Source organism: Sycon ciliatum, chromosome 12 (genome assembly GCF_964019385.1).
Source record: "Sycon ciliatum chromosome 12, ocSycCili1.1, whole genome shotgun sequence".
Classification (NCBI taxonomy): Eukaryota; Metazoa; Porifera; class Calcarea; order Leucosolenida; family Sycettidae; genus Sycon; species Sycon ciliatum.
Genome location: NC_088654.1, coordinates 22108137 through 22130967, shown reverse-complemented (window position 1 = coordinate 22130967; position 22831 = coordinate 22108137). Strand labels below are relative to the sequence as shown.

The 22831-nt window shown below is 47.9% G+C and overlaps 2 protein-coding genes across 2 annotated transcripts in view; both read left to right on the top strand.

Annotated features, from left to right (window-relative positions):
• Positions 1-3132: 3132 nt before the first annotated feature.
• Positions 3133-9010, top strand: LOC135828636 (glutamine--fructose-6-phosphate aminotransferase [isomerizing] 2-like). Its single transcript, XM_065341054.1, has 3 exons — positions 3133-4620; positions 6040-6263; positions 7647-9010. Exons 1-3 carry the CDS (start codon positions 3296-3298, stop codon positions 8168-8170), a joined length of 2073 nt encoding a protein of 690 aa, XP_065197126.1. The 5' UTR covers positions 3133-3295; the 3' UTR covers positions 8171-9010.
• An 8885-nt stretch (positions 9011-17895) lies between these two features.
• The window catches only part of LOC135828915 (two pore calcium channel protein 1-like), a 41042-nt gene continuing 36106 nt past the window's right edge, over positions 17896-22831 (top strand). The window contains exons 1-3 of the mRNA XM_065341349.1: positions 17896-18319; positions 20756-20972; positions 22747-22831. The exon at positions 22747-22831 is cut by the window's right edge and continues 1 nt beyond it. Of these exons, the coding sequence (XP_065197421.1) occupies positions 18247-18319; positions 20756-20972; positions 22747-22831 (375 nt within the window). The 5' untranslated portion in view covers positions 17896-18246. The remainder of the gene's footprint in view (positions 18320-20755; positions 20973-22746) is intronic.

Here is a 22831-nt window from a genome sequence, read left to right as displayed (position 1 = left end):
GCTTGTTGATGTCACTAGTAGTTGACGTTGGATGTGAATTCCTTCAGCACATTTCGAGAAGCGGAAACGATCCTGCTGTCACTGAGTGATTGCTCAGATGCTACGAAAATCTAGATAATTTTCAGCTTCGGACAGCTAGCTGTGTCTACCTTAACCGTCAACGGAGGACCCCAATCGGCTAAGGTATGCTTATCTACAAGTACTATCGAGTGCAGTTTCCTTCGGAATGCTGGTGACAAGAAGGGACCTGAAAGCTGCCACTCTCTGCTCTCTGCACAGCAGTGCAGACTAGACACAAGACGATGAAGACCTGAAGACTGGGTGGGGAGAACAAAACTTCAAAAGTCAAAAAGTGACTCGTCTACACGGTAGACCTACGTCCTCTACTCCTACTTCAAGTACCTACTTTATTAGTCCTCTACTACTAGGCTGTAGAGTGTAGTGAGTAGTCGTGTAGTCCTGAACACTAGTATTACTTACTTTCACTTGTCTTGAGCCTGGCCCTTGCCTTATTCACAGATTCACGGAGTTGAAGCGGCAGAGGTGCGTGGTTTTCTCACGCGCAGTGATCATGGTGACTAATGCCATTGCCAGGCATGGCACACCGGTAATCGCTCATACTACTGTAGCATGACTTGTCTAGTCGTCTGGACTGGTGCGATGCTCGTGCATGAGCGAAACAGCTAGCACAGAAGAGACAAGACAACTTACTTACTTAGTCTTTCAAAGTGACAAGGCAGGTACTGTAGATCTACTACTTACTAGTACATGTACTGAGTAGATCTACTACTAGGTGGGTTTCGCGCCTCCGATCAAAACTTCATAAAAGTGACACTTTACAAGTGACCATGGTGACAGCTCGCACCTCAAGGGCCAAGGCTCTGCGCTAGCTACAGTGCGTTTTTTTATAATAGACTCTGAAAACCTTGAGAACGTACTCAAGGACACTTTTGAGAAAATGTCATGCGAGTTGCGTCACGAAAATCTGCGCGCGAAATTCGAAAAACCAGGTGTGACTCGTGGCATTTCGCCATCTTGTTCGGAGTGTCCTTCGAGCTCCTTGCCTCGTGGCCGGAGGAATCATTTTGTTGCTGACTGCTCTGTGGGCCTGTGGCCCTATTTTGCTTTTTCTCGAGTGTCTTTTCGTTCGTGGCAACTTGTTCTCTCGACATGCCACATAATTATAACAAAACGCGAACGGGCCATGGTACATGGTGGTGTCTGTTTTACAATTTGTTGCGAAGACGAGGAGAACAATGGCTGGGCATCGAATTGGTCCCAAGTATTCCATTCGCCATGCTGCTGTTGCGTGTGGCGTCAGCATTTCCACCATGAACAGATGTACCAGGGATGCTGACGGCGAAAATCAGCGTGCTGCGTTGGCCTTGTCTGTCTCCAGTGATGAAGGCAACGAGAGTGACAATCCCCGATGTGAGACTCGTGCCATGAAACCACTCAATCCTGATGGATTTGCTTTGGACTGTATAAGAAATAATTTACGGATTCTATGCTGCGAAGGAGGACCCAACACTGGACAAAGTTCCTGCTCGCTGCAGAGAAACCATCGACGATTTTCCAGACATGAGCAAAACTAGCTCTTGGAAATGTTGCGTTCCATGGGATTCCAGTGTGGCAAGACCAGAGGTATCACACAAATAATGATGGAACAGCACAGGATTGTGTCATGGCGGCATCGCTACCTGTGAGACATACCTGGATGAGACGTGGGTCAATGCGCGTCACACAGGTACTAGGAGGTGGTACGACAATGGTGACAAGAGTGTATAGGCAAGCAACCAAATGAAGCACCATCAGGTAAAGGCAAGCGCGTTATTGTTCTGCATACTGGTGGACGGGACAGATTCGTGAAAAACTGCGCCGATGTGTTCGTGACTGGAGGCCGGCGCCAACGATGATATACGTCGTCGGCTGTCCGAGCACATCTGTTCACTGTGTAATACTGTCGTCACAAGTGCAACACAAAACACGGAATTATTGGGGCCGTTTCGTTCCTCGCTGGTCTTCTACTATTCGCAGATGTTGAACCAGACACAACTGTGACCTATTTGCATTGTGTGTGTGTGTGTGTGTGTGTGTGTGTGTGTGTGTGTGTGTGTTTGTGTGTTTGTAAAACTGCTCATGCTTCCTTTTTGTTAGTCTCTTTATGGGAGCTGTGTGAATTGCCTTTGTGATTTGTTGTGGTGTTTGAATTTTCACTGCATTCTTTCAGGGATCGAGGGAAGTTTCCTACATGCATGCTGGAATGTTTTGATTTATTGAGCTAATTGCAATACAGGATTTGAATTATTCAGTACAGTTTGCCACAATAAGTCGTGAAAAGCCACGACTCACTGATTTCCTACAAAGGTTAGGAGAACTGCAGGCAGCAGTGCACAACTGCACAGCCATGTGCATGTACATGCATGCGCTGTACTACAGTATACCGAAAAAGAAAAGAAAAAAAAGAATCAAGATGAACTGTACTGGATTCGAACTCATGCCGGGCACCATGCAAGTGATGAGCTTTCCTGGCTAAAACTTCCGTTTAAAAAATCAAAATCCACTGAAAACCATTTAAAACCGGATTTCCAGCCGAAACCCGGCCGAATATCTAACTTTGACAATTATTATTATTCCGACTCCCAAACTTAATTTTCTTCGATCCAAGACCCACACAAACGCAGCTGTGAAGAAAAAATTTCAAATTTGGAATGAGAACAAACTAAAAAATCAAAATCGACAATGGTCTGTTATAAAAAAACGCACTGTAGCTGTCATTCAGATCAGAGTTCATCCCCATGCATGACCATGCATGTCGCATGGTCATGCCATGAGTACTGTACTCTGTCAGTGACATGCGCATGCAGTGCACACACCATGTAACTGCCGACTGCCGTGGGGTGATAGTGAATGATGCATGACCTCAGATCAGGCAGGCCAGCTACAGTCAGTTACATGTACTTCAGGCCTAGGCTAGAGTCAGTAGTACTAGTAGATCTACATGTAGTAATAATACTACATGTAGTACAGTCAGTAGCGGAGCGGTGCAGCCGGTAGCCGGCACGTGGTGCATACCCTTTACTCACTCGCGATCGCATGCTCATTGTTTGAGAAGAAAGGAAAGTGTCAAGCTTGAAAGCGCAACCTTTACAACCAGCATCAGATAAAATAAAATATCCACGTCCATCTGTTTCTGCTCTTCAGTTCTGTTTCCCGCTAGGAGAAGATTTTAGGGCAGGTGTGAGTTTGTGAAGTTAGTTCCTTGGCGGTGGGCGCGTTATACCTTACTGCAACGATGTGCGGCATATTCGCCTATCTCAATTTTCTCCTGCCTCAAGATCGCAAATACATCCTGCGAGTATTAGTGGATGGTTTGAGACGATTAGAATATCGTGGATATGACTCGGCTGGAGTAGCCGTGGATAGTGCTGTGGACGAGAAAACGGAAAGGCGTCAAATCCATCTCTTGAAACAGCGTGGCAAAGTGCAAGCCTTGAAGGATATGATCGATGCGTGCACCGACTTGGATTTCAATGAAAAGTTGACAACGCACGTGGGTATTGCACACACACGCTGGGCCACCCATGGTGAGCCAAGTCCGCAGAACAGCCATCCACAGCGCAGCGACACCGAGAACGAGTTTGTTGTGATTCACAACGGCATCATCACGAATTTCAAAGTGCTGAAGCAATTCTTGCAGAACAAGGGCTACGTGTTTGAGTCTGAGACAGATACAGAGGTGATTCCTAAGCTGCTCAAGTACATCCACGACACAACCGAGGAGAAACTGGAGTTCTGGCAGTTGGTCGAGCGTGTCACCCTGCAGCTGGAGGGTGCATTTGCACTGGCCGTAAAGAGTCGACGATTTCCCGACGGACTGGTGTGTACGCGACGCGGCAGCCCCTTGCTGGTGGGTGTGCGCAGTAGCAGTGAAGTGAGCACAGATCGTGTACCTGTGGTGTACAGCTGTGATGCTGTGGATAACAAACAAGCACAGCAGCAGCCTGGTGATGAGCACATCCAGGTTGGGCGACATCCTGGTATCACGACGTACGCTCCGGACGGCAAGCAGACACCGATCGAGTATTTCTTTGCCTCCGACCCGAGTGCGGTCATCGAGCACACAAAGCGCGTCATTTACCTGGAGGACGATGACATTGCTGCGGTGACCGATGGCTGCTTGAGTATCCACCGCCATGAGCGGATCGATGAAGACGAGAATATGGTCCGATCCGTGCACACGCTCAAGATGGAGCTGCAGCAGATCATGAAAGGCAATTTCGACGCGTTCATGCAGAAGGAGATCTTTGAGCAGCCGGAAAGTGTCGTCAACACCATGCGTGGCCGTATCAACTTTGCAGAGAATAAGGTCACCCTCGGTGGACTGTCATCGCACCTGAACGAGATCCGTCGCTCGCGTCGCTTGATCTTCATAGCGTGCGGTACAAGCTACCACAGTGCAATGGCGACCAGGCAACTTCTGGAAGAGCTGACGGAGCTGCCCGTGATGATTGAGCTGGCTAGTGACTTCCTGGACAGGAGTACGCCGATATTCCGGGACGATGTCTGCTTCTTCGTGTCTCAGTCGGGTGAGACAGCAGACACTCTGCTTGCATTGAAGTAAGTTCACAAATGATCAAGACAATGCTTCTTTTCATCTGTACCATTCAGACTTAATCATGGCACACCGTTCTAGCTACAGTCAACTTTGCGTATAGCGACACTTGGCAGGGCATCGGAAAAGTGTCCTTATTCGCGAAGTGTCCATATACCCGAAGTCTCATTTTATGTATTACAGTTAGATGGGACTTTGCTCTGGGCATGGAAATTCTGTCGTTATACGCGAATTGTCATTATTATCTCAGTCGTTATCACCGAAGTTGACTGTACCGTAAAGTAACGTTGATCCGCCCCCACTCCATGTCGCTTCCCAGCTGGGTTTTCGGCAGGGGCGGGAATTAGATCAAGGCTGTCAAGTGCAGTACGATGTACAACAACATGGAGGATCAGACTCGATGTGCTGGATTGTGCACATTTTCATCCTGGATTGGCACGTATTGTGTACAGCAGTGCAAGCGTCGGTTCAACATCGTATTTCGTTGTATACGCCGAAATCGCTTCACAGGTAGAAAATCGACAGGGGGTGGGAATTAGAGAGGGGGCGGATCAACGGTACTTTACGGTATGTGATGGAACACATGTTGAGTGATTTCTGTTTTTGCATCACTCGAATGATCATGTATCAAATCCACAAAACCCCAAACCAGAGTGAAACGGCTGTCTTGTATCCAAAGTCCAAAACGGGTTACATTGCCATGCTCTGGAGTGCTCTGGAGTGGTGTTCAGTGTTTAGTGTCTTGCATAGACACATAATGCGTGTTGCTCAGCACAATCTTGAACTTGGTTCAGGTTCTTGCAACCTGGCCTACTTTGGACCCGCAAAAGGCAGCAATGCATACATGTATCTATAATCACAGCATTGAGATAATATTTTTGCCTCGCCTTTTGCTTATCCTCAAAACGTCATCGGTAATGATAGCTGCATGTCTCATAGTTGCGTCTCCAGGCACCGTACAATATAATTAAACACTCTCTAATGTACCAACTGAGTGATCGTGTTGCCTTGTACAATCCTGGCCAGAGAAATCTGACCTAATGAAAACACTAGTACCGGGGGCTACGCGCCAATAGCACTACACACATCACTCTGCTCACTTGAGCGCAGCACTGCTTTATTCCTGTGGTTGGATTTCTCTGGCCAGAAGTGTATATTACATGTTCCAATCCTACCTTGTGAGGTATCTCAATATTTTGTTTCATGTTGTTTGTGTGTGTGTGTGTATGTGTGTGTGTGTGTGTGTATGTGTGTGTGTGTGTGTGTGTGTGTGTGTGCGTGTGTGTGTGTGTGCGTGTGTGTATGTGTGTGGATGTGTGGATGTGTGTGTGCGTGTGTGTGTGTGTGTGTGTGTGTGTGTGTGTGTGTGTGTGTGTATGTGCGTCTGCGTGTGTACACATGCATGCATGTATATGTGTGTTTAGGTACTGCAAAGGTCGCGGTGCATTGTGCGTAGGCATCACCAACACAGTCGGTAGCTCTATCTCTCGCATGACCACCTGTGGTGTGCACATCAATGCTGGTCCTGAGATCGGTGTAGCCAGCACCAAGGCCTACACCAGCCAGTTTGTATCTCTGGTCCTGTTTGCTCTCATGATGTGCGAGGATCGGGTCAGCCTGCAGCCTCGCCGTCAGGCAATCATTGAAGGTAGGCTGCTGACCTGGCATGTTTTCGTGCCTGTACTTGTCATTACTACCCTGAACATGCCTGTCCATATGGATACCCGTACTTGTGTGTGTGCGTGCGCGCGCGTAGGGTAGCATCACTCATCCTTTTCTACTGAGAAAGGTTGGGCGTTGTGGACCGAATTCTTGTAGTTGCTCAATGTTGAAAATTGATTTATTGTGTTGAATGTGAAGGCATGTCGGCTCTGGCATTTGCAATGCCAGTGCTTCTTGTTTTCTGGTGTGCACATGTGAACGGTGTGCACGTTTGAATGGGGTGCACGTTTGAATGCCAAACATGTTCTCCCGTTGTTGTTGTTTTTTTTTACAAAAAAACACACACCATTTGACGGCACAAAGCAGCAAGGCAGCGATGGGACATATGGAATGGCAGGAGTGGGGAGAGGCAGGGGCAGCTTGACCGACCATAGGGTCTCGGCTTCATTGCAACCCAAGCGCTCCACAAAAGCAAAAGATTACAGAAAATACGCAGGGGGGGGGGGGGGGGTTGTGTTTGTCATCAAAGCCGTTCATGCCAAAATACCTTCATCGGAATGCACCATCACGGCTGTGGCAGTTGTTTTGTTCGTGAGGTTGAATTCCTTTTTGCCACCACCGTAGTGTATGGACTACAGTGCTGCTACTCAATGGTATCGCAGCTCCCACCCCCCTCCCCCCCCCCCCCCCCCCGTGCGCCATTGCCCTGAGCTGGTCTACATCCCAGTGTTTGCAGGTCTAGGGATACGCAGCTCCCAAAGTGGAATTTATTTGCTTGCTCGGATTTTGTTGAGGAGCACTGTACTTTTAAAGTAGCACAACCCTACAATCTACTTCGTGTATTGCTGCCGTCGCTGCTGCTGTTGCTGCTGTTGCCGTCGCTGCTGCTGCTGCTGGTGGTGGTTCTGCTGCTGCTGTTGCTGCTCGTGCTGCCGCCATCGCTGCGCCCCCCCCCCCCTCCCCTGCTGCAGGTGCCGCTGCTGCAGGTGCCGATGCTACAGGTGCCGCTGCTGCAGGTGCTGATGCTGCTGCTGCTGCTGCTGGTACTGCTATCTACAAGTACAAGCATCTTTTGTATGTTTTCAACTTTGGGTGTTATGTTGAGTTCCCATGTGTTAGTCTTTGCAGATTTACCAATTGCGTTTGAGTACTGATATTTGGAATGTTCGCTCTGTGAATTATTTGCTGCATGGTTGTGTGTGTTTGTGCGTGTGTGTATGTGTGTGTGTGTGTGCATGCGTGTCTGTACACCTGTGTGTGTGTGTGTATGTGTATGTGTGAATGGGCGTGTGTGTGTGCATGCGTGTATGTGCACCTGTGTGTGTGTGTATGTGAATGGGCGTGCGTGTGCTTCCTCCATGTGTGATAGGCCTACGCCAGCTACCTGACCTAATCAAAGAGGTACTAAAGCTCGACTCCAGTATCAAAGCCTTGTCGGCTGAGCTGATTGACGAGAAGAGCTTGCTGATGATGGGTCGCGGCTACAACTTTGCTACTTGCCTGGAGGGCGCTCTGAAGGTGAAGGAAGTTGCGTACATGCATTCTGAAGGCATCATGGCAGGTGAGCTGAAGCATGGTCCTCTAGCTCTGGTCGACTCCAATATGCCGGTACTGATGATCTGTGTTCGAGACGGTACCTACACCAAGGTTCAGAATGCCCTGCAGCAGGTCCTGGCACGCTCTGGACGTCCCATTGTCATCTGTCAGGATGACGATGACGAGATCACCAAGCTCAACGTTGGCCGTCAGCTGCGCATCCCGCATTGTGTGGATTGCCTCACCGGTATCCTGTCAGTCATTCCGCTGCAGTTGCTCTCCTTTCATCTGGCCCGGGCGCGGGGCTATGATGTAGATTGCCCTCGCAATCTTGCCAAGTCGGTCACTGTCGAATAGAGTGTCTCTTGCCAAGTCGGTCACTGTCGAATAGAGTGTCTCTTGCCAAGTCGGTCACTGTCGAATAGAGTGTACGAATACGTGCAGTGATGAGGCCAGTGTCCATTTGCTCATCGTCTCTCCATGGTATGTTTAGACACATTTAGTGTGGGGTGCAGCATCAAACTTGTTTTCAAGTTTTGAAATTATTCTTCTACAAGCTAGCAGCTACCAAGTAGACCGGCACACGTGCAGTGTATTGTTTTGTGCTACTTCATGTTATGTGTCCCAGTACATCACATACTCTGTGCATCCTAGGGTATCACACACTCTGTGTGTCCTACTGTATCACATACTCTACATGGACGCTTTGGTCTATTCTGTGAGTGGACAAAGAGGAGACTCTGCTGCCATGTGTCTATTTCAAATGCACTGTACATTATTTTAATCTTAGCCCGTTGCTATCATTTACAATGGATATTTCACTCTAGGTACATGTAAGCCCGGATTACATGATTCATTCAACTTTTCACATTTGAATTTACCCTGTATTCTCCACGCAATAATGTAATCTCTACTCACAGAATTCGTTATAATATATTTCTAAAACAGCTGTGGATTAGGACCACAGCTCTGCAGTGTTGTCGTTTTATGATCTTCTCTCTACACTGCACTGCTAGTATAAAGCTGTTACCGGTATGCTGTAGTACTCATTGCCAGTGTTTTGTGCTTAGATATTGTGTCGGTGTTCTAGATCAAGTACTCTACAACAACTAATAATATTAGTAACTTCGTGTATTATTGAATACCAGAGATAGCTGGAAAACTTTTTTCAATGTTTTCCTCCAAAACAGCAAACAATGTCCTCTGTCTAAATGGTATGGTCATGCGTGGGCCGCACTGTCGCAGGTGGTGTTGCCGTGTAAAAAAACTGTCAAGACAGTGCTTTTGAGTTTTGTAGCACACACTGCATGGTTTGCATCCGTATAGTAGACTGCAGCGCATTCCTCCGACTGTGCAACTGCAATGTTGGTTGGATTTGGCTTGTGGTTGTCTTCCATATGCACGCTCATCGGCAGTCGACGCTGCCACTGACATCAACAGGACATGCATGCCCGAGCACAGCAGCATCACTGACTTATGCAGAGCACAAGACTTTCACTGGGCAACAATCACTCACTCACTCGCAGTCAAACTTGGCTTGACATGCACTGGCTGGAAGAGGAAGCACTATTCAGACTGCTCCTTGGGTCAGCATCACACCCGGTAGCGGCGACGGTTACCATGGTTATAGCATATTCTATTAATAATACACACACCGGAGGATGTACTCAGTGTGCTGATAGTGATCAAAACCGCGGAGGCAGAGCGAAGTACACAGAACCGTGGACGCAGAGCGAAATACACAGAACCGTGGACGCAGAGTGAAATACACAGAACCGCAGAGGCAGAGCGTAATATACAAAACTGTGGACGCAGAGCGAAATACACAGAACCGCGGACGCAGAGCGTAATATACAGAACCGCAGAGGCAGAGCGTAATAGTATACACCGAACAAAAATAGGCAAGGCTGCCCATGCTGCCCACGTAACTCGTTGCCTGATGATTGCTTAAAAGCATGAAACTGGGAGTAGCGATAAACTAGCATTGCCCATTGCATTCTAAATAAGAATATTACATAACCAATGCTAACTATCAGCTGTGTCAATGGATTCCAGCTGGATGTTGGCTTCTCTTGTCCTGCAGCATTCACCTCTACTCTAGGCCTTTCCTCTGACCCATTGCAGGGTATATGGGTGCAGCAACCTCTCCATCTGAAAACTATCCCCGCTTCTCAATATTGTAGCAGGGCTGCTCACAATACCTATGTGACGACGCATACTCTCGCAGCAGACAGCACAGGATCAGTACAGAGGATACACAAAACGAGTTGCACATCATAATAAATTATTACATACAGCATGGAATCAGTAACTGTAAGATATTCATAAGTTTGAGGGAGTTGTAAACAGAACAAGTCTGAAGAACACTCAGTCAGAATGAAAATCAAGAAAGAGCTCCACAAGCTTGTTACTGAGTGACTCGCCACTATTTTTCACCATCTCGGGAATAACCCCGGAGGCTACTACCTTTCACCATCTCGGGAATAACCCCGGAGGCTACTACCTTTCACCATCTCGGGAATAACCCCGGAGGCTCCTATCTTTCACCATCTCGGGAATAACCCCGGAGGCTCCTACCTTTCACCATCTCGGGAATAACCCCGGAGGCTCCTGTGCTGAGGTACATACATAACTGTTCTCGTCCACGATTGCAGCTGTTTGTTCTGTTTGTTCTGGCCGCAAGCCGCCATGTACTACAGTGTGAAGATCGTGAATGCACTTCCACACCACAGCACCATTTTAAAGATGGAAGTCAGTGGCCTCCTGAGCCCTGGCCTAGATCCACTGGAGCGTCTTGCCGTGTCGACGGCAGCACATGTGTATGATCGGCTGGTATTGAACTTGAGGTGATAAGGAGTGCTGTGTTGATGATCATGGCGGAGCCAATCCTCATAGGCTGCATGCCGGACGTTCAATGAATGCACTAAGCTTGCTATGGCCTCGTACAACCAATCGGGCTGGTGGCGTCTGGAGAAGTTGATAGCCATAGATGCAGCATTGCCAAGAGCGGATTTGATCGTAGACAACTTCTCATTCATATCAGCGTTCTCTGCCTTACCACATTGGATCTTTTCCTTGATCACAGCCTGGTAGACATCAGCAGGGTAAAGGTGCCCTGGGTCTCGTGTCCTGCAGTTCCTCAGTTCTGTTGGGATACATTGAACCAGCGCCTGACACCACCCCTGAAATTCTTACTGCCCCGTAACGGACGGGGTGCCTGCAGGGCCATGTAAAACAGCTGGTGATCGCTGCCTCACTCCGTACTTCTGATAGCAGACATGTCTTTACACAACTCATGGTCCTCTTGCTGCATAACGACGTAGATGCACACACCTACATAGACACATCCACATTCACACATGCATACACCAACAGTTGTACACACACTTGTCCACACGCACGCACACACACACATACACACACACTCACACACACACGCACACACACACACACACACACACACACACACACACACACACGCACACACACACGCACACACGGACGCACGCACGCCCACGCACGCCCACGCACGCCCACGCACGAACGCACGCACATACACAAACACACACATAATATGCACAGCACCACTGTCAGGCTCTTTCCACAATATTTGACAAGCTTCAACACACTCCCAACAAATAGGGCAGGATTTATACCAATCGACTCAAAGATACGGAAGGAAGAAACGTTTGCAAGTGGGAGCAAATACTGATAATTTCAAGTTGTTGTTATAGTCATCTTGCAGCAGTTCTTGTGGTGTAGAAGTGAGGAGGAAAGAACAATTTTTATAAAAATTGGAAATCTGAAGAAGAAGAAGAATTGGGTTTCAATTTTTTTCTTGGACAAAGAAGGGGAAGCCCTGCGGCAGCAACGCCTTGTCCAAAGCTGGACCAGCTACCAAACCCGCTGTGCTGAGCAGCTCGCCGGGACTGGAATGACCACTGCTTTGCCAGTTGAGGAAAACATGCGCAGAATTGCTGTTGTCACGGAGTTTCTTAAGGCTGGAACACTGTTGACTAAGATCAGTGCATTGAGGTCTCTTTTGCAGGAAGGATCACAGCGGGTAACTCATGCCAGTAACATGACCCTTGTACGTTACGTTTGTTCTTGAAACCGAGCAAAATGAAGTCGAGGAAGATCTCAAGGATTACTCACATGTTTGTGCAGTATTCGATGGAATAATTTACTAGTACTTACCTGGGTGAAGCTCTCGTGATCATACTTCGCTTTGTGAAATGAGAGATTGAAATTTGCCAGAGACTTGCGCGTCTTCATGTCTTGACAAAGAGCCTCAATGGACAGCAGCTAGCTCGGTAAGTTGTGTGTGTGTACTAGCCTAGCAGCTTCAATACCCGTCGGAGAAAGTTGTTGCTGTTGCTAGGGATGGAGCTAGTGTTAACAGAGCTGCTGTTGGATACCTAAAGGATGTGATGTATCCTGATCTTGCAGACATTAAGTTATCTGCATGTCAGACTCCTTGGACAACGTCGGCAAGCGCATTGAAACACCTGTACTTGATTCATTCCTCCAGCTTTGTTTTTCACTGTTGTTGCTCGTAGCCCAGCTGCTAAGGCAGCATGGAGAGAAGAGCAGCATCTCATAACAGAAAGGGTATCAGGAGTAGCACATTCTTGGGAGCTTATAATACTATTGATAAAAGATAGTTGTGTCTGTTGATGAGTGTTTTAGTGTGTCTGTTGGTGTGCCTGCTGGGGTATGTATATGTTTGTGTACATGTGTGTGTGTGTGTGTGTGTGTGTGTGTGTCCTTCCCAAGACCAATCTCAACGGGTGTACTGTCTTATCTGCCACCGTTTGTTTCGCCGGCCAGGTGACAAAGCAAGGCACAAGTGTCGCGCAGAGCGGAGTCTCCTCATCCAGGATCAGCGTGGTGCTGTGCAGTGTGGTACATGCAGGAGGTGGTTTCACTCTCGTGGTGGCTTGCGTGTGCATCATTGTTTGCCCCTGGAACCATCAGAAGAGTCCGCACCGGCATCATCTATTCCGCTCAACGTCACAGCTTCTCTCTTGTGTGTGACATGCAATCGGCAATTCAAGTCAGTGCCTGGTTTCAGACGTCACAAGTGCGACCGTGGCCATCGAGCAACCAAGTCTGACAGAGCGTCATAATGGTGTTTGCTGTTCTCACTGCAACCGTCAGTTCCGTCGACAGAGTGACCTGAGTCGTCATCTCCGTTTCTGCTCCTGACAATGACTCTGGCTCCTTTCGGAGTGGTGTGGCCCTTGTGGCAACCAAGCTACAGTAGTAGTAGTACTTGAAAGTAGTAGTAGTAGTAGTAGTAGCAGCAGCAGCAGCAGCAGCAGCAGCAGCAGCAGCAGCAGCAGCAGCAGGAGCAGGAGCAGGAGCAGGAGCAGGAGCAGGAGCAGGAGCAGGAGCAGGAGCAGGAGCAGGAGCAGTAGCAGTAGCAGTAGCAGTAGCAGTAGCAGTAGCAGTAGCAGTAGCAGTAGCAGTAGCAGTAGCAGTAGCAGTAGCAGTAGCAGTAGCAGTAGCAGTAGCAGTAGCAGTAGCAGTAGCAGTAGTAGTAGTTTTTTTTTTTTTTCATGATAGCAACAGCCTCTTTTACGGGCAAGATTAAAAATTAAAAGCAACACAATGATGAGAAAACAAGAGGGGTAAACACAATAACTTTATCAAAGCTGTTGACTCACGCATACACACACACACACACAAGATAACAATGATACTCAGTACCTAGACTGCAGGAGTTGCAAAGAAAGTTAAATCAATGCAGCCTCCGCGTTTGCGAGGACAGCAGACTGATCATTGACGCGGCGCATCCGCCGGGCACCACGAAGGCAGGCAACACTGGCACGCAGGAGACCAAAACCAAGACGACAACGCAGCAACGCCATCACCATTGCGTATGGCTCTCCGGATTTCTCTGCAGACAGAGCAGCAATTCGCTTGAGAAGAGCGGAAGCAGCTCGACCGGCTCCACCTGTGGCTGAGAATACGACAGGTACGAAGGAGGCTCGCTCAACTTCTTGCACCCTCTGACCATACCTGCGACGCTTCTCTCGCTCATGGCTCTGGTAGCGAGCAGCGAGAGAAGAGGAACGGTTTGAAGGAGCGAAAGGGTTAAACACCCGTACATCAAGATAAACGCGTTCAAACCGTCTTCCCCACACGCCACTCGCCGCCACATCCAGACGGGCTTGATCCTCGGTGGACGCCGTCCGGTAGCGGAAAAGCTCGCCGGTGAGTAGTAGTAGTAGCAGTAGCAGTAGCAGTAGCAGTAGCAGTAGCAGTAGCAGTAGCAGTAGCAGTAGCAGTAGCAGTAGCAGTAGCAGTAGCAGTAGCAGTAGCAGTAGTAGTAGTAGTGTGTGTGTCAGCTAGTTGAGTTGGTGGGTACACTTATGTCAGACAGTGTTGGGTCTGTTACCAACGGGCTCGGCTGCTTGAAGGTGTGATGTTGTACCTACCACCTTTGTTGGTCTCAGGTTCATACTTTCTATTTGAAGTATACATACCTGTTAGCCCCATCCCTCACACAAACAAGTCAACAAAGAGGCATCTTTGGGTTGAGGAGTGCTGGTTTCGAAACAACTGGTTTGAAGCTCAAAGTAGAGCTGGTGTTAGCTCAGAGCAGAGCTGCTGTTAGCTCAAAGTAGAGCTGCTGTTAGCTCAAAGTAGAGCTGCGGTTAGCTCAAAGTAGAGCTGCGGTTAGCTCAAAGTAGAGCTGCTGTTAGCTCAAAGTAGAGCTGCTGTTAGCTCAAAGTAGAGCTGCGATTAGCTCAAAGTAGAGCTGCGATAAGCTCAAAGTAGAGCTGCTGTTAGCTCAAAGTAGAGCTGCTGTTAGCTCAAAGCAAAGCTGCTGTTAGCTCAAGGTAGAGCTGCTGTTAGCTCAAAGTAGAGCTGTGGTTAGCTCAAAGTAGAGCTGCTGTTAGCTCAAAGTAGAGCTGCTGTTAGCTCAAAGTAGAGCTGCGATTAGCTCAAAGTAGAGCTGCGATTAGCTCAAAGTAGAGCTGCGATTAGCTCAAAGTAGAGCTGCTGTTTGCTCAAAGTAGAGCTGCTGTTAGCTCAAGGTAGAGCTGCTGCTAGCTCAAAGTAGAGCTGCTGTTAGCTCAAAGTAGAGCTGTGGTTAGCTCAAAGTAGAGCTGCTGTTAGCTCAAAGTAGAGCTGCGGTTAGCTCAAAGTAGAGCTGCGGTTAGCTCAAAGTAGAGCTGCTGTTAGCTCAAAGTAGAGCTGCTGTTAGCTCAATGTAGAGCTGCAATGCTAAATGGATGTAATATAGCGCAAGGCAGAGCCACAGCAAATAGCTAGATAACACCAGTTGTGAGAGTGGACCCGATTAGTGGGTACGATAATTATAATGATGGTATGAATAAGTTGGATAGGGAGGGATGGTGGGAAAAGAAACACTGCTGAAGCACGATCCGTTGTCTGGAAGAGCACAACAGGGCAAGCAAGATTTGTTTTTCTTTTCCGCAAAATGGGCTGGTGCCATTTGTGATTACGCAGCAAAACAAAGCGCATGACGTCAGTCTTGAATGCAGTACAAAGCAATGCAGTGCAGTGTGTGCGCTAGTTCGGATTGATCCAATTAGGTCCACCCACAGGTTCGCTCGTGCCGGATAGATTAAAGTCAGGGGATAATGATTTGATGATGTTGAGCTACGTGATAAAGAATAGTTTCCAAAAAGATAAACACGGTGTGACAAGGGTAAGGACTGCACGCAAGGCAGTGACTAAATAGTCCTGCACGTGGAAATAGCACTGAACAGTGCTGTGCATGTAATAATTCCGTTTGTTCCTGGTCCTGTTTGTTCCTGTAATGGCTAGATTAACTCTTGTGTAATCATGGTGCTAGTGAAGATTATATCAGATCCACTCTGATTTAGCCACCCACACTAGTAGCAAGTATTACCTTCACTGGGGGCAGGGGTAACTGCAGTTGGATCCCGGGACGGACACCCTGATGCCGTCAATCCTTTTTCTGCACCTTGTCCTCACCCACTTACTGTGGTGTGCCCATAAGTGGGATCATTTTCAAGTTCACCCAGAGTTTTGGGGATTTCAGGGGGTGTCGGCCATTGGGCGGTTCAATAGCTAATTGACTCATCTTTCCAAGATTCCTTTTGAGTCTCTCTCCCCTCTGCCGGGGAGACCCACGTGACCAGTTTTGGCAGTGAGCAACAAGTACAAGTGTGTGTGTGTGTGTGTGTGTGTGTGTGTGTGTGTGTGTGTGTGTGTATGTGTGTATGTGTGTATGTGTGCATGGTCAAGGTCGACGTGTGTGTCACTGTGTGTGTGTTGGTATTTTTTTGTGTTCGTGGGTCTGTTGGTGTCTCAGTTGTTGTGACAAATCTACACGTGACATTGAGCATGGTCTAATAAAGCCCCACTTTGCTCGCACGCAGCATTTTCAGGTGCTTCTTCTTTCACTGTTTTGTTTTCAGACTGTCCAACCTCCTGGCCACCCCAAATCTGGACACCCTCTAAATTTTCTTTTCTTTCTATAACTGAAAAGATCTGAATGCACCCGACGTGATACAGGTGGGCATAAAGCTGCCATGGCAGCCAACAAAATGTGCTATCGGGTACTACTGCCAGTACTGGGTGGCAGGCCGCATGAACATGAGCTCGCGAGCTCGGTGTAGGATGAGTGCACGAATCAGCCATCTTTTCCGTGTGATCAATCGTGATCTGTTGTCGGAGTCAAGACGTGAAAAGTGGGACAACGGTGTCGATATTTCATGGAAGTCGGGACAAACGGCGCCCGGATGAGGACCTCGGCAGGACGCAGGACAATTTCTCTCAAATCTGGACTGTCCAGACGAGGTCTGGACGGTTGAACAGTCTGTGTTTTCCTTCATTTGACTACACCTAGAGCAATGACTGCCGATATGCCAATAATACGCAGTGTAGCCTGAGTCTGCCAGAGGTAATGACAGTGCACTGCTGCTGTGCATCACATGGTAACCAGGTCTTTTCTTAGCATGCTCAATGGTGTCACGGTTCCATGCCAAAGATCAGAATCACAACTAAAATACACAACACAAGACATGCAAAAACATGATGTGGAAGAGTTTTTACCTTGAAGTTTCCTGTGGAGGTAGCAGATCGACTGAATCTGTCCATAAATCCGGTACGCCACTCAGACTAACGGCCTCGCCGCAAGGTGGTACTTGAAGCGTGCATCCGCACAGGGAATTATTTATATAAAGATACGAAAATACTCCTTCTTTTGCGAAATGGACAATGTAACTCGCTTGTGTGTAAGTAGTTAGTTGTAGTGGTAAAAGACAAAACTACCGAAACGTCGATCAGAACGGTAAGCCGCAAACGTTCACGCACTCAGGATTGTCAAACGGACGTTCTGCATCACCTGATCACGACAACCATGCTTCATGGCATAAATGTTTCCACCGAGCCATAGCCTAGATTATAGATAGGCCACAGTAAATCATAAAAAAACGGTCTCAATGTTTCACTCTGGGGTTTGGCAAGTGTCATAACCATGTGCATGATGATGACGTTCCCCGGCCCGGTCAACGAAATTAACGAAATCATGCACTACAAGTACATAATTATCATTACAACTACATGTAATTACTTACAAATACAAGACTAGTTCAGTGATGTAGATACAGTTTATATCTACCTGTTGTACCTATGGCTATGCACAGATCTACAGACAGTAAGATATTAGTTAGTACCAGGGAGTCGTATAGACTCTATACGACTCCCTGGTTAGTAGATCTACGTCTACCATGGTCTACACTACATATACAGGGTGCATTATGCATAGGTCGCAAACGACCACAGACCCGTCGTAAAAAAGACCGTACTTTACGGCTGCATTACATGGGCTGGTACTTACTTGGTAGTGACTGGGAGATCTACCGAGAGGCACGTTTGCTTGCACCTGTGACTTGGTCTTGGACCCACTGACTTGGTCATGGACCATCCGTCGTGAAAGGCGGCAAATCATGATCAGCAGCTGCCGTCTGTTCACGTGGTTCAAGCTCTAGCTCAGTTATGCGGTGCAGAGCCGGACAAAATCGACCTGAATGGTATGGCACAACAACAATCCTTTTTCGCTTGGAGTCCTGGAGGCCGCTCATCCAGAAATTCTGCCTCGTGTTCAGCTCTCAGATCATCACCAGGCCACGACACGCGCGGTAGATCTACTGAGCCTTGCTGCATCATGACAATCCCGAAACTACGAAAGAACCCGACTCCCATATGATTCGGTTTGTTTGGGCGGAGGTTTTACTGCTACTGCTGCTGCTGCTCCGGTCGTAGTGGCTGGAGTGGAAACAGAGGCTGAGCCAGAGTTTGGCGCAGTCGTCATTACGTCTTCGCCCTGACCGTTAGGATCGGTGCTGCACTGTCGCCTGTCGTCGGTTGTTGGGATTAGTAGGAGGCGTAGATTACAGCACGGCAGAGTGGAGCTACCATACACAAAAATGTCGAGTAAGGACAAGACGCCGCTCCTGGATGATGCTCCGGACCGCGCTGCGACAGCATTGATTGGAGAAGGTTAGGAAGGGCTGAGCAGCTCTGCCATTGCTTGCGCACCAGATCACCAGATCACTATCGTTAGTGACGATTTTCATTTCGGCACTGCATGATTTCTTACCGCAATGATCTGCAGGCTTATTAGTATTATTACAACGGTGCGCTAGTAGGTCTACTCAGCTTGTATTGGTGTTCGTCCGAATGGGCGAACAGTTGCCGTACTACACATAGTGCGCGCAGTAATGAGTCCAGGGACATACATGACATTGTAGTCAAATGCAAAGCTACAACTACTTGTAGTCGAGGTAAAACACAGTCTAATCCGACCAGCCTAGGCCTAACTGAGTAATGTAACACAGGTTAGTAGAGCAAGTCCCAAATTTAATAATATTCGCGGGATCCGCGTCGGTATCGCTTGAATGTTCAGAAACACACAAACTAGCCTTCGCATCCGCAGGCCACCACTATGCCTGTTCACCTTAGTGGCGAATGCAGACCTCACAAGTGGGTCAGGGGAGAGGAGGTTAGTCTCTCAACCAATCGGTCGTGTAACGGCCCATAACCCTGTAAACTGCATCCGTGTTATTCTCACTCAGAGCTGTGAGTACCCAGTTGACCGTGGGTGTCAGCGCAGTTCAACACGCGTAAGAAGTCTTTTTACACGCTCCCTGCTACCAGCGCGGGTCTTGAACTCGGGACCTCATGATTCGCAGGCAAGTCTGCAAACCAATCGGCCATATGCGAATTTAACGATTCCAAAATTCTTTTAATAGAACTCAGATGGTGAGCCAAGGAAAAAATTGTAACATGGAAAAATACGGGCACAAGTTATGCGGACGAGTCAACCAACAAAACCAACCAGATCTTGAACAATCAGACGTGCACAATATAGTGCAAAACTGACGAAGAGTACTGAGACATTCTACAGCATGAAAGTCAGCTTGAGCACTGCTAGATAGTGCTAACCAACGGCCTTTCCAACTTGGACTGACTTTCATGCCGTAGAATGTCTCAGTACTCCTCGTCAGTTTTGTGCCATATTTTGCACGTCCGACTGTTCAAAATCTGGTTGTTTTTGTTGGTGGACTCGTCCGCATAACTTGTGCCCGTATTTTTCCATTCCAAAAATCTTTGGTAAATTTTGAAGGCGAATTATGGTCTAGAATGAAAATCTCACTACTCATAGTCTCCAGGGTACTGAGTCGAATAGTCTTGGTCTGAGGAAGCTGAGACACTCCCTTCCTCCTTATTCCGAATCGAACTCGCCACTTCCACCGAAACTAGGTGACTGCGCCCTACTAGATGAGGATTTATATGCAAAATGTCACTAACAGTGCCATTTCGTTCTTATAAGGCCACCTAGAATTAATTCGTTGCTTCGGGTCACTTCACTCATCCGTACCAGGGTCGGTCGGTCGGGTTTATTTTTTTAATTTTATTATACTTTTTTTATTTTGGTTACTGCACTGCCATGTATATGTGCATACATGTATATCGAATAGCTTTTGTCCATCAAGTCAGTTGATCAAATCATGGCTGTAGATGATCCAGCGCAGTCATTGTCCCATCAGATTCAGGTCCCCTCCAGGACCAGACCTTGGTCTCGCTGGCAAACGAGTCTGAGGAGCAGCTCTCACCTTGAAAACGTCTGTCAAAGAGCAACGCGGTGGCGGAGCTGATGCTGTTTCAGGACCGATTGCGGATCGGAGATACGTGTAATGATAGAAGACAATATCGTCACCAAGCGCTGCATCCTGTCATTTTATTTGGCTGCTTCTGAGGTCGATGTCTGGACTGCTATTATTAGGCGGGTGTGTACAGTCGACATGTCAGTACATAGTCTAGTCATGTACATTTGCATGCACTATAAAAAAATTTGCGGTCGGGTGAAAAAAGATGGACGGTCGGGTGACCTAAAGCAACGAATTAATTCTGGGTGGCCTAAAGGCACGGATGAACGAGATTATTGGCCCGTATGTTGTAGTCAGTTGGACGCTGGGTCGACTGGTTTTGGTCCGAGAAGACTGCAATGCAGTTTTCAGCCCTTAATCCCCATCGAACACGGTTGAGTAAGCGATCACGTGCTGATGCGTACACCAGTCACCTGGTCACCGCGCCCACATGCTACAACATCCAGCCTGTTTAGCTCGCGTTTCTGCCACTCGAGTTGAGCCTTGGTATCAAGTCTGTGGAGTTCCTGCCTTGTGTCTGCTTGTATATTAACCCTTGTCTGTGCTTCAGCACGGCAACGTTTGTGAGGTCACAAATATGTGACGTTTAGCTGTGCATATGACTGTATGCTCCTGTGAATACTTGCTGTTGGTTAAAACCGTGAAACCCAGAGTTATAGCTGAAACGCTTTTGATTCCTCTCAAGTGTGTGTTCCTGTGAATATGTGTGTAATTGTCGCATGCCGGTGCATGTGCTTTCATGCTACTTTATAACGTGTGTCTTCAGATGAGACGGCAGATGCAACAAGTCAGCCGCTTATGTCGGGAAATGGTTCAGCCGCAGATGCCAGTGCTGCATCACAGTTCAATATTCCCATGAAGAAGGCTAGAGTGCAGGCTGTGGAATGGAAGTATGAACAAGCCGCTATCTACATGTTTGAAGGAAAAGATCATTCCAAGTTCGAGCATCATCCTCGCACACCTGAAGCGGTGGTGGCTTATCAGTAAGTGATATTACTAACATTGTATCACACTGATGGTTTCAGAGTGCCTAAAGGGAAATGTCCTTGTAGTGTCAGAGATACATGTATCACAGGGTTCCAGCTCAGAGAGAGGGGGGGGGGGCTGGTGTGTTCTCCCCACTATGTGCCTAGTCGCTAAGGCCAGGGTCTGAGCTGCAGGGTTTAGCTTATAGTGTAAGATATCTTTATTCCCGTAGCTATGCAGAAGACGTTACTTCAGTAACGTCTGGCGCTAGCCAGGGTCCACACAGCTTTAATTTGGTATCTGTTTGTTTGTGTGTTTGTTTGTTTGTTTGTGTCACGCCTGGCGCTATCCGTATCTGACGGCAAAAAAGCATAGGATGTTATAAATTTTTCAATTCTCCTATTTTTTTTCAGGCATATCCTGGGATTCGAACCCGCACTATCGCCCTACATGCATTCCCCCATACACTTCGCATTCATACCCATTCTTCCAAGTTGCTTCACGTTATTATCTTGCGTTTGAAAGCCCTATTTGAATATTGCGGGCAGCTGTGTTTGATGGTACGGTACGGTACGGGAGACGGTGTCGTATTACCCTCGATCGTACCTGTCCCGTACCTATCCCCTACCGTACCGTGCCATCAAAGACGGCTGGCCACAATGCATATTCAAATAGGGCTTTCAAATGCAAGATCACAATGTGAAACAACTTGGAAGAATTAGTATGTATGCGAAGTGTATCGGGTAATGCATGCAGGGCGCGCGATAGTGCGGGTTCGAATCCCAGGTTATGTCTTAAAAAAAAGGATTTTTTTAAAGAATTTATAACATCCCTATGCTTTTTTTTGTCTAGGTCATCAAGGCAAAAAAGCATAGCGTAGGGCCCTGAGCTTCCAAGCTCTCTCGTTGCAGCATGTCCACGCACCTTCATAGTTATTGCAGCATGTCCACGCACCTTCATAGTTACTGCAGCACGTCCACGCACCTTCATATTTACTGCAGCATGTCCACGCACCTTCATATTTACTGCAGCATGTCCACGCACCTTCATAGTTACTGCAGCATGTCCACGCACCTTCATAGTTACTGCAGCATGTCCACGCACCTTCATAGTTACTGCAGCATGTCCACGCACCTTCATAGTTACTGCAGCATGTCCACGCACCTTCATAGTTACTGCAGCACGTCCACGCACCTTCATAATTACTGCCGCATGTCCACGCACCTTCATAGTTACTGCCGCATGTCCACGCACCTTCATAGTTACTGCCGCATGTCCACGTACCTTCATAGTTACTGCTGTATGGATCTATGAAATCCAGAATACGTCTAGTGAGGGGGGGGGGGGGCATGGCTGAACAGTGCCCTGCCCTGCATCAGTACGTAGCCCAGTGTTGGCAGGTCGGGAAGGGGGGGGGGGGGGGGTGAACAGTGCCCTGCATTAGTACGTAGCCCAGTGTTGGCAGGTCGAGAGGGGCGGGGGGGGGGGGGGGGGGAGCTGAACAGTGCCCTGCATCAGTACATAGCCCAGTGGTGGAGTGCCCTGCACTAGTGCATTGTACAGTGCTCTCATGTCTGGTGATGAGCAGTGAGTGGCGGAAGGTGACTCGAATTATCGTAACGGTTACCATTAAGCAGCATTGCACTACTCTCCATGTTTGCTATTAATTTTTAATGTTTTCTGGCCAGGACATGAAGCAATGGAAAGCATGTATATGTGTGTGTGCGTTTGTTTGTTTGTGCGTGCTTCTGTTTGTTTGTGTGTACGTGTGTGTTTGTTCTTCCCACACAGTGCAGTAAACAGTACTTGGCTAAACACCATTGACATCATCGCCGGCATTGTGCTCATGTTGTTGGCTTTGTTTGAGTATCCAGCA

What these genes read in the sequence shown, in the direction of transcription:
- LOC135828636 (XM_065341054.1), top strand. Translation starts at nt 3,296, where the DNA reads ATGTGCGGCATATTCGCCTATCTCAATTTTCTCCTGCCTCAAGATCGC. An exon ending in GACACTCTGCTTGCATTGAA is followed by an intron (nt 4,621 to 6,039) that starts GTAAGTTCACAA and finishes ATGTGTGTTTAG; the next exon opens with GTACTGCAAAGGTCGCGGTG. An exon ending in CCGTCAGGCAATCATTGAAG is followed by an intron (nt 6,264 to 7,646) that starts GTAGGCTGCTGA and finishes CATGTGTGATAG; the next exon opens with GCCTACGCCAGCTACCTGAC.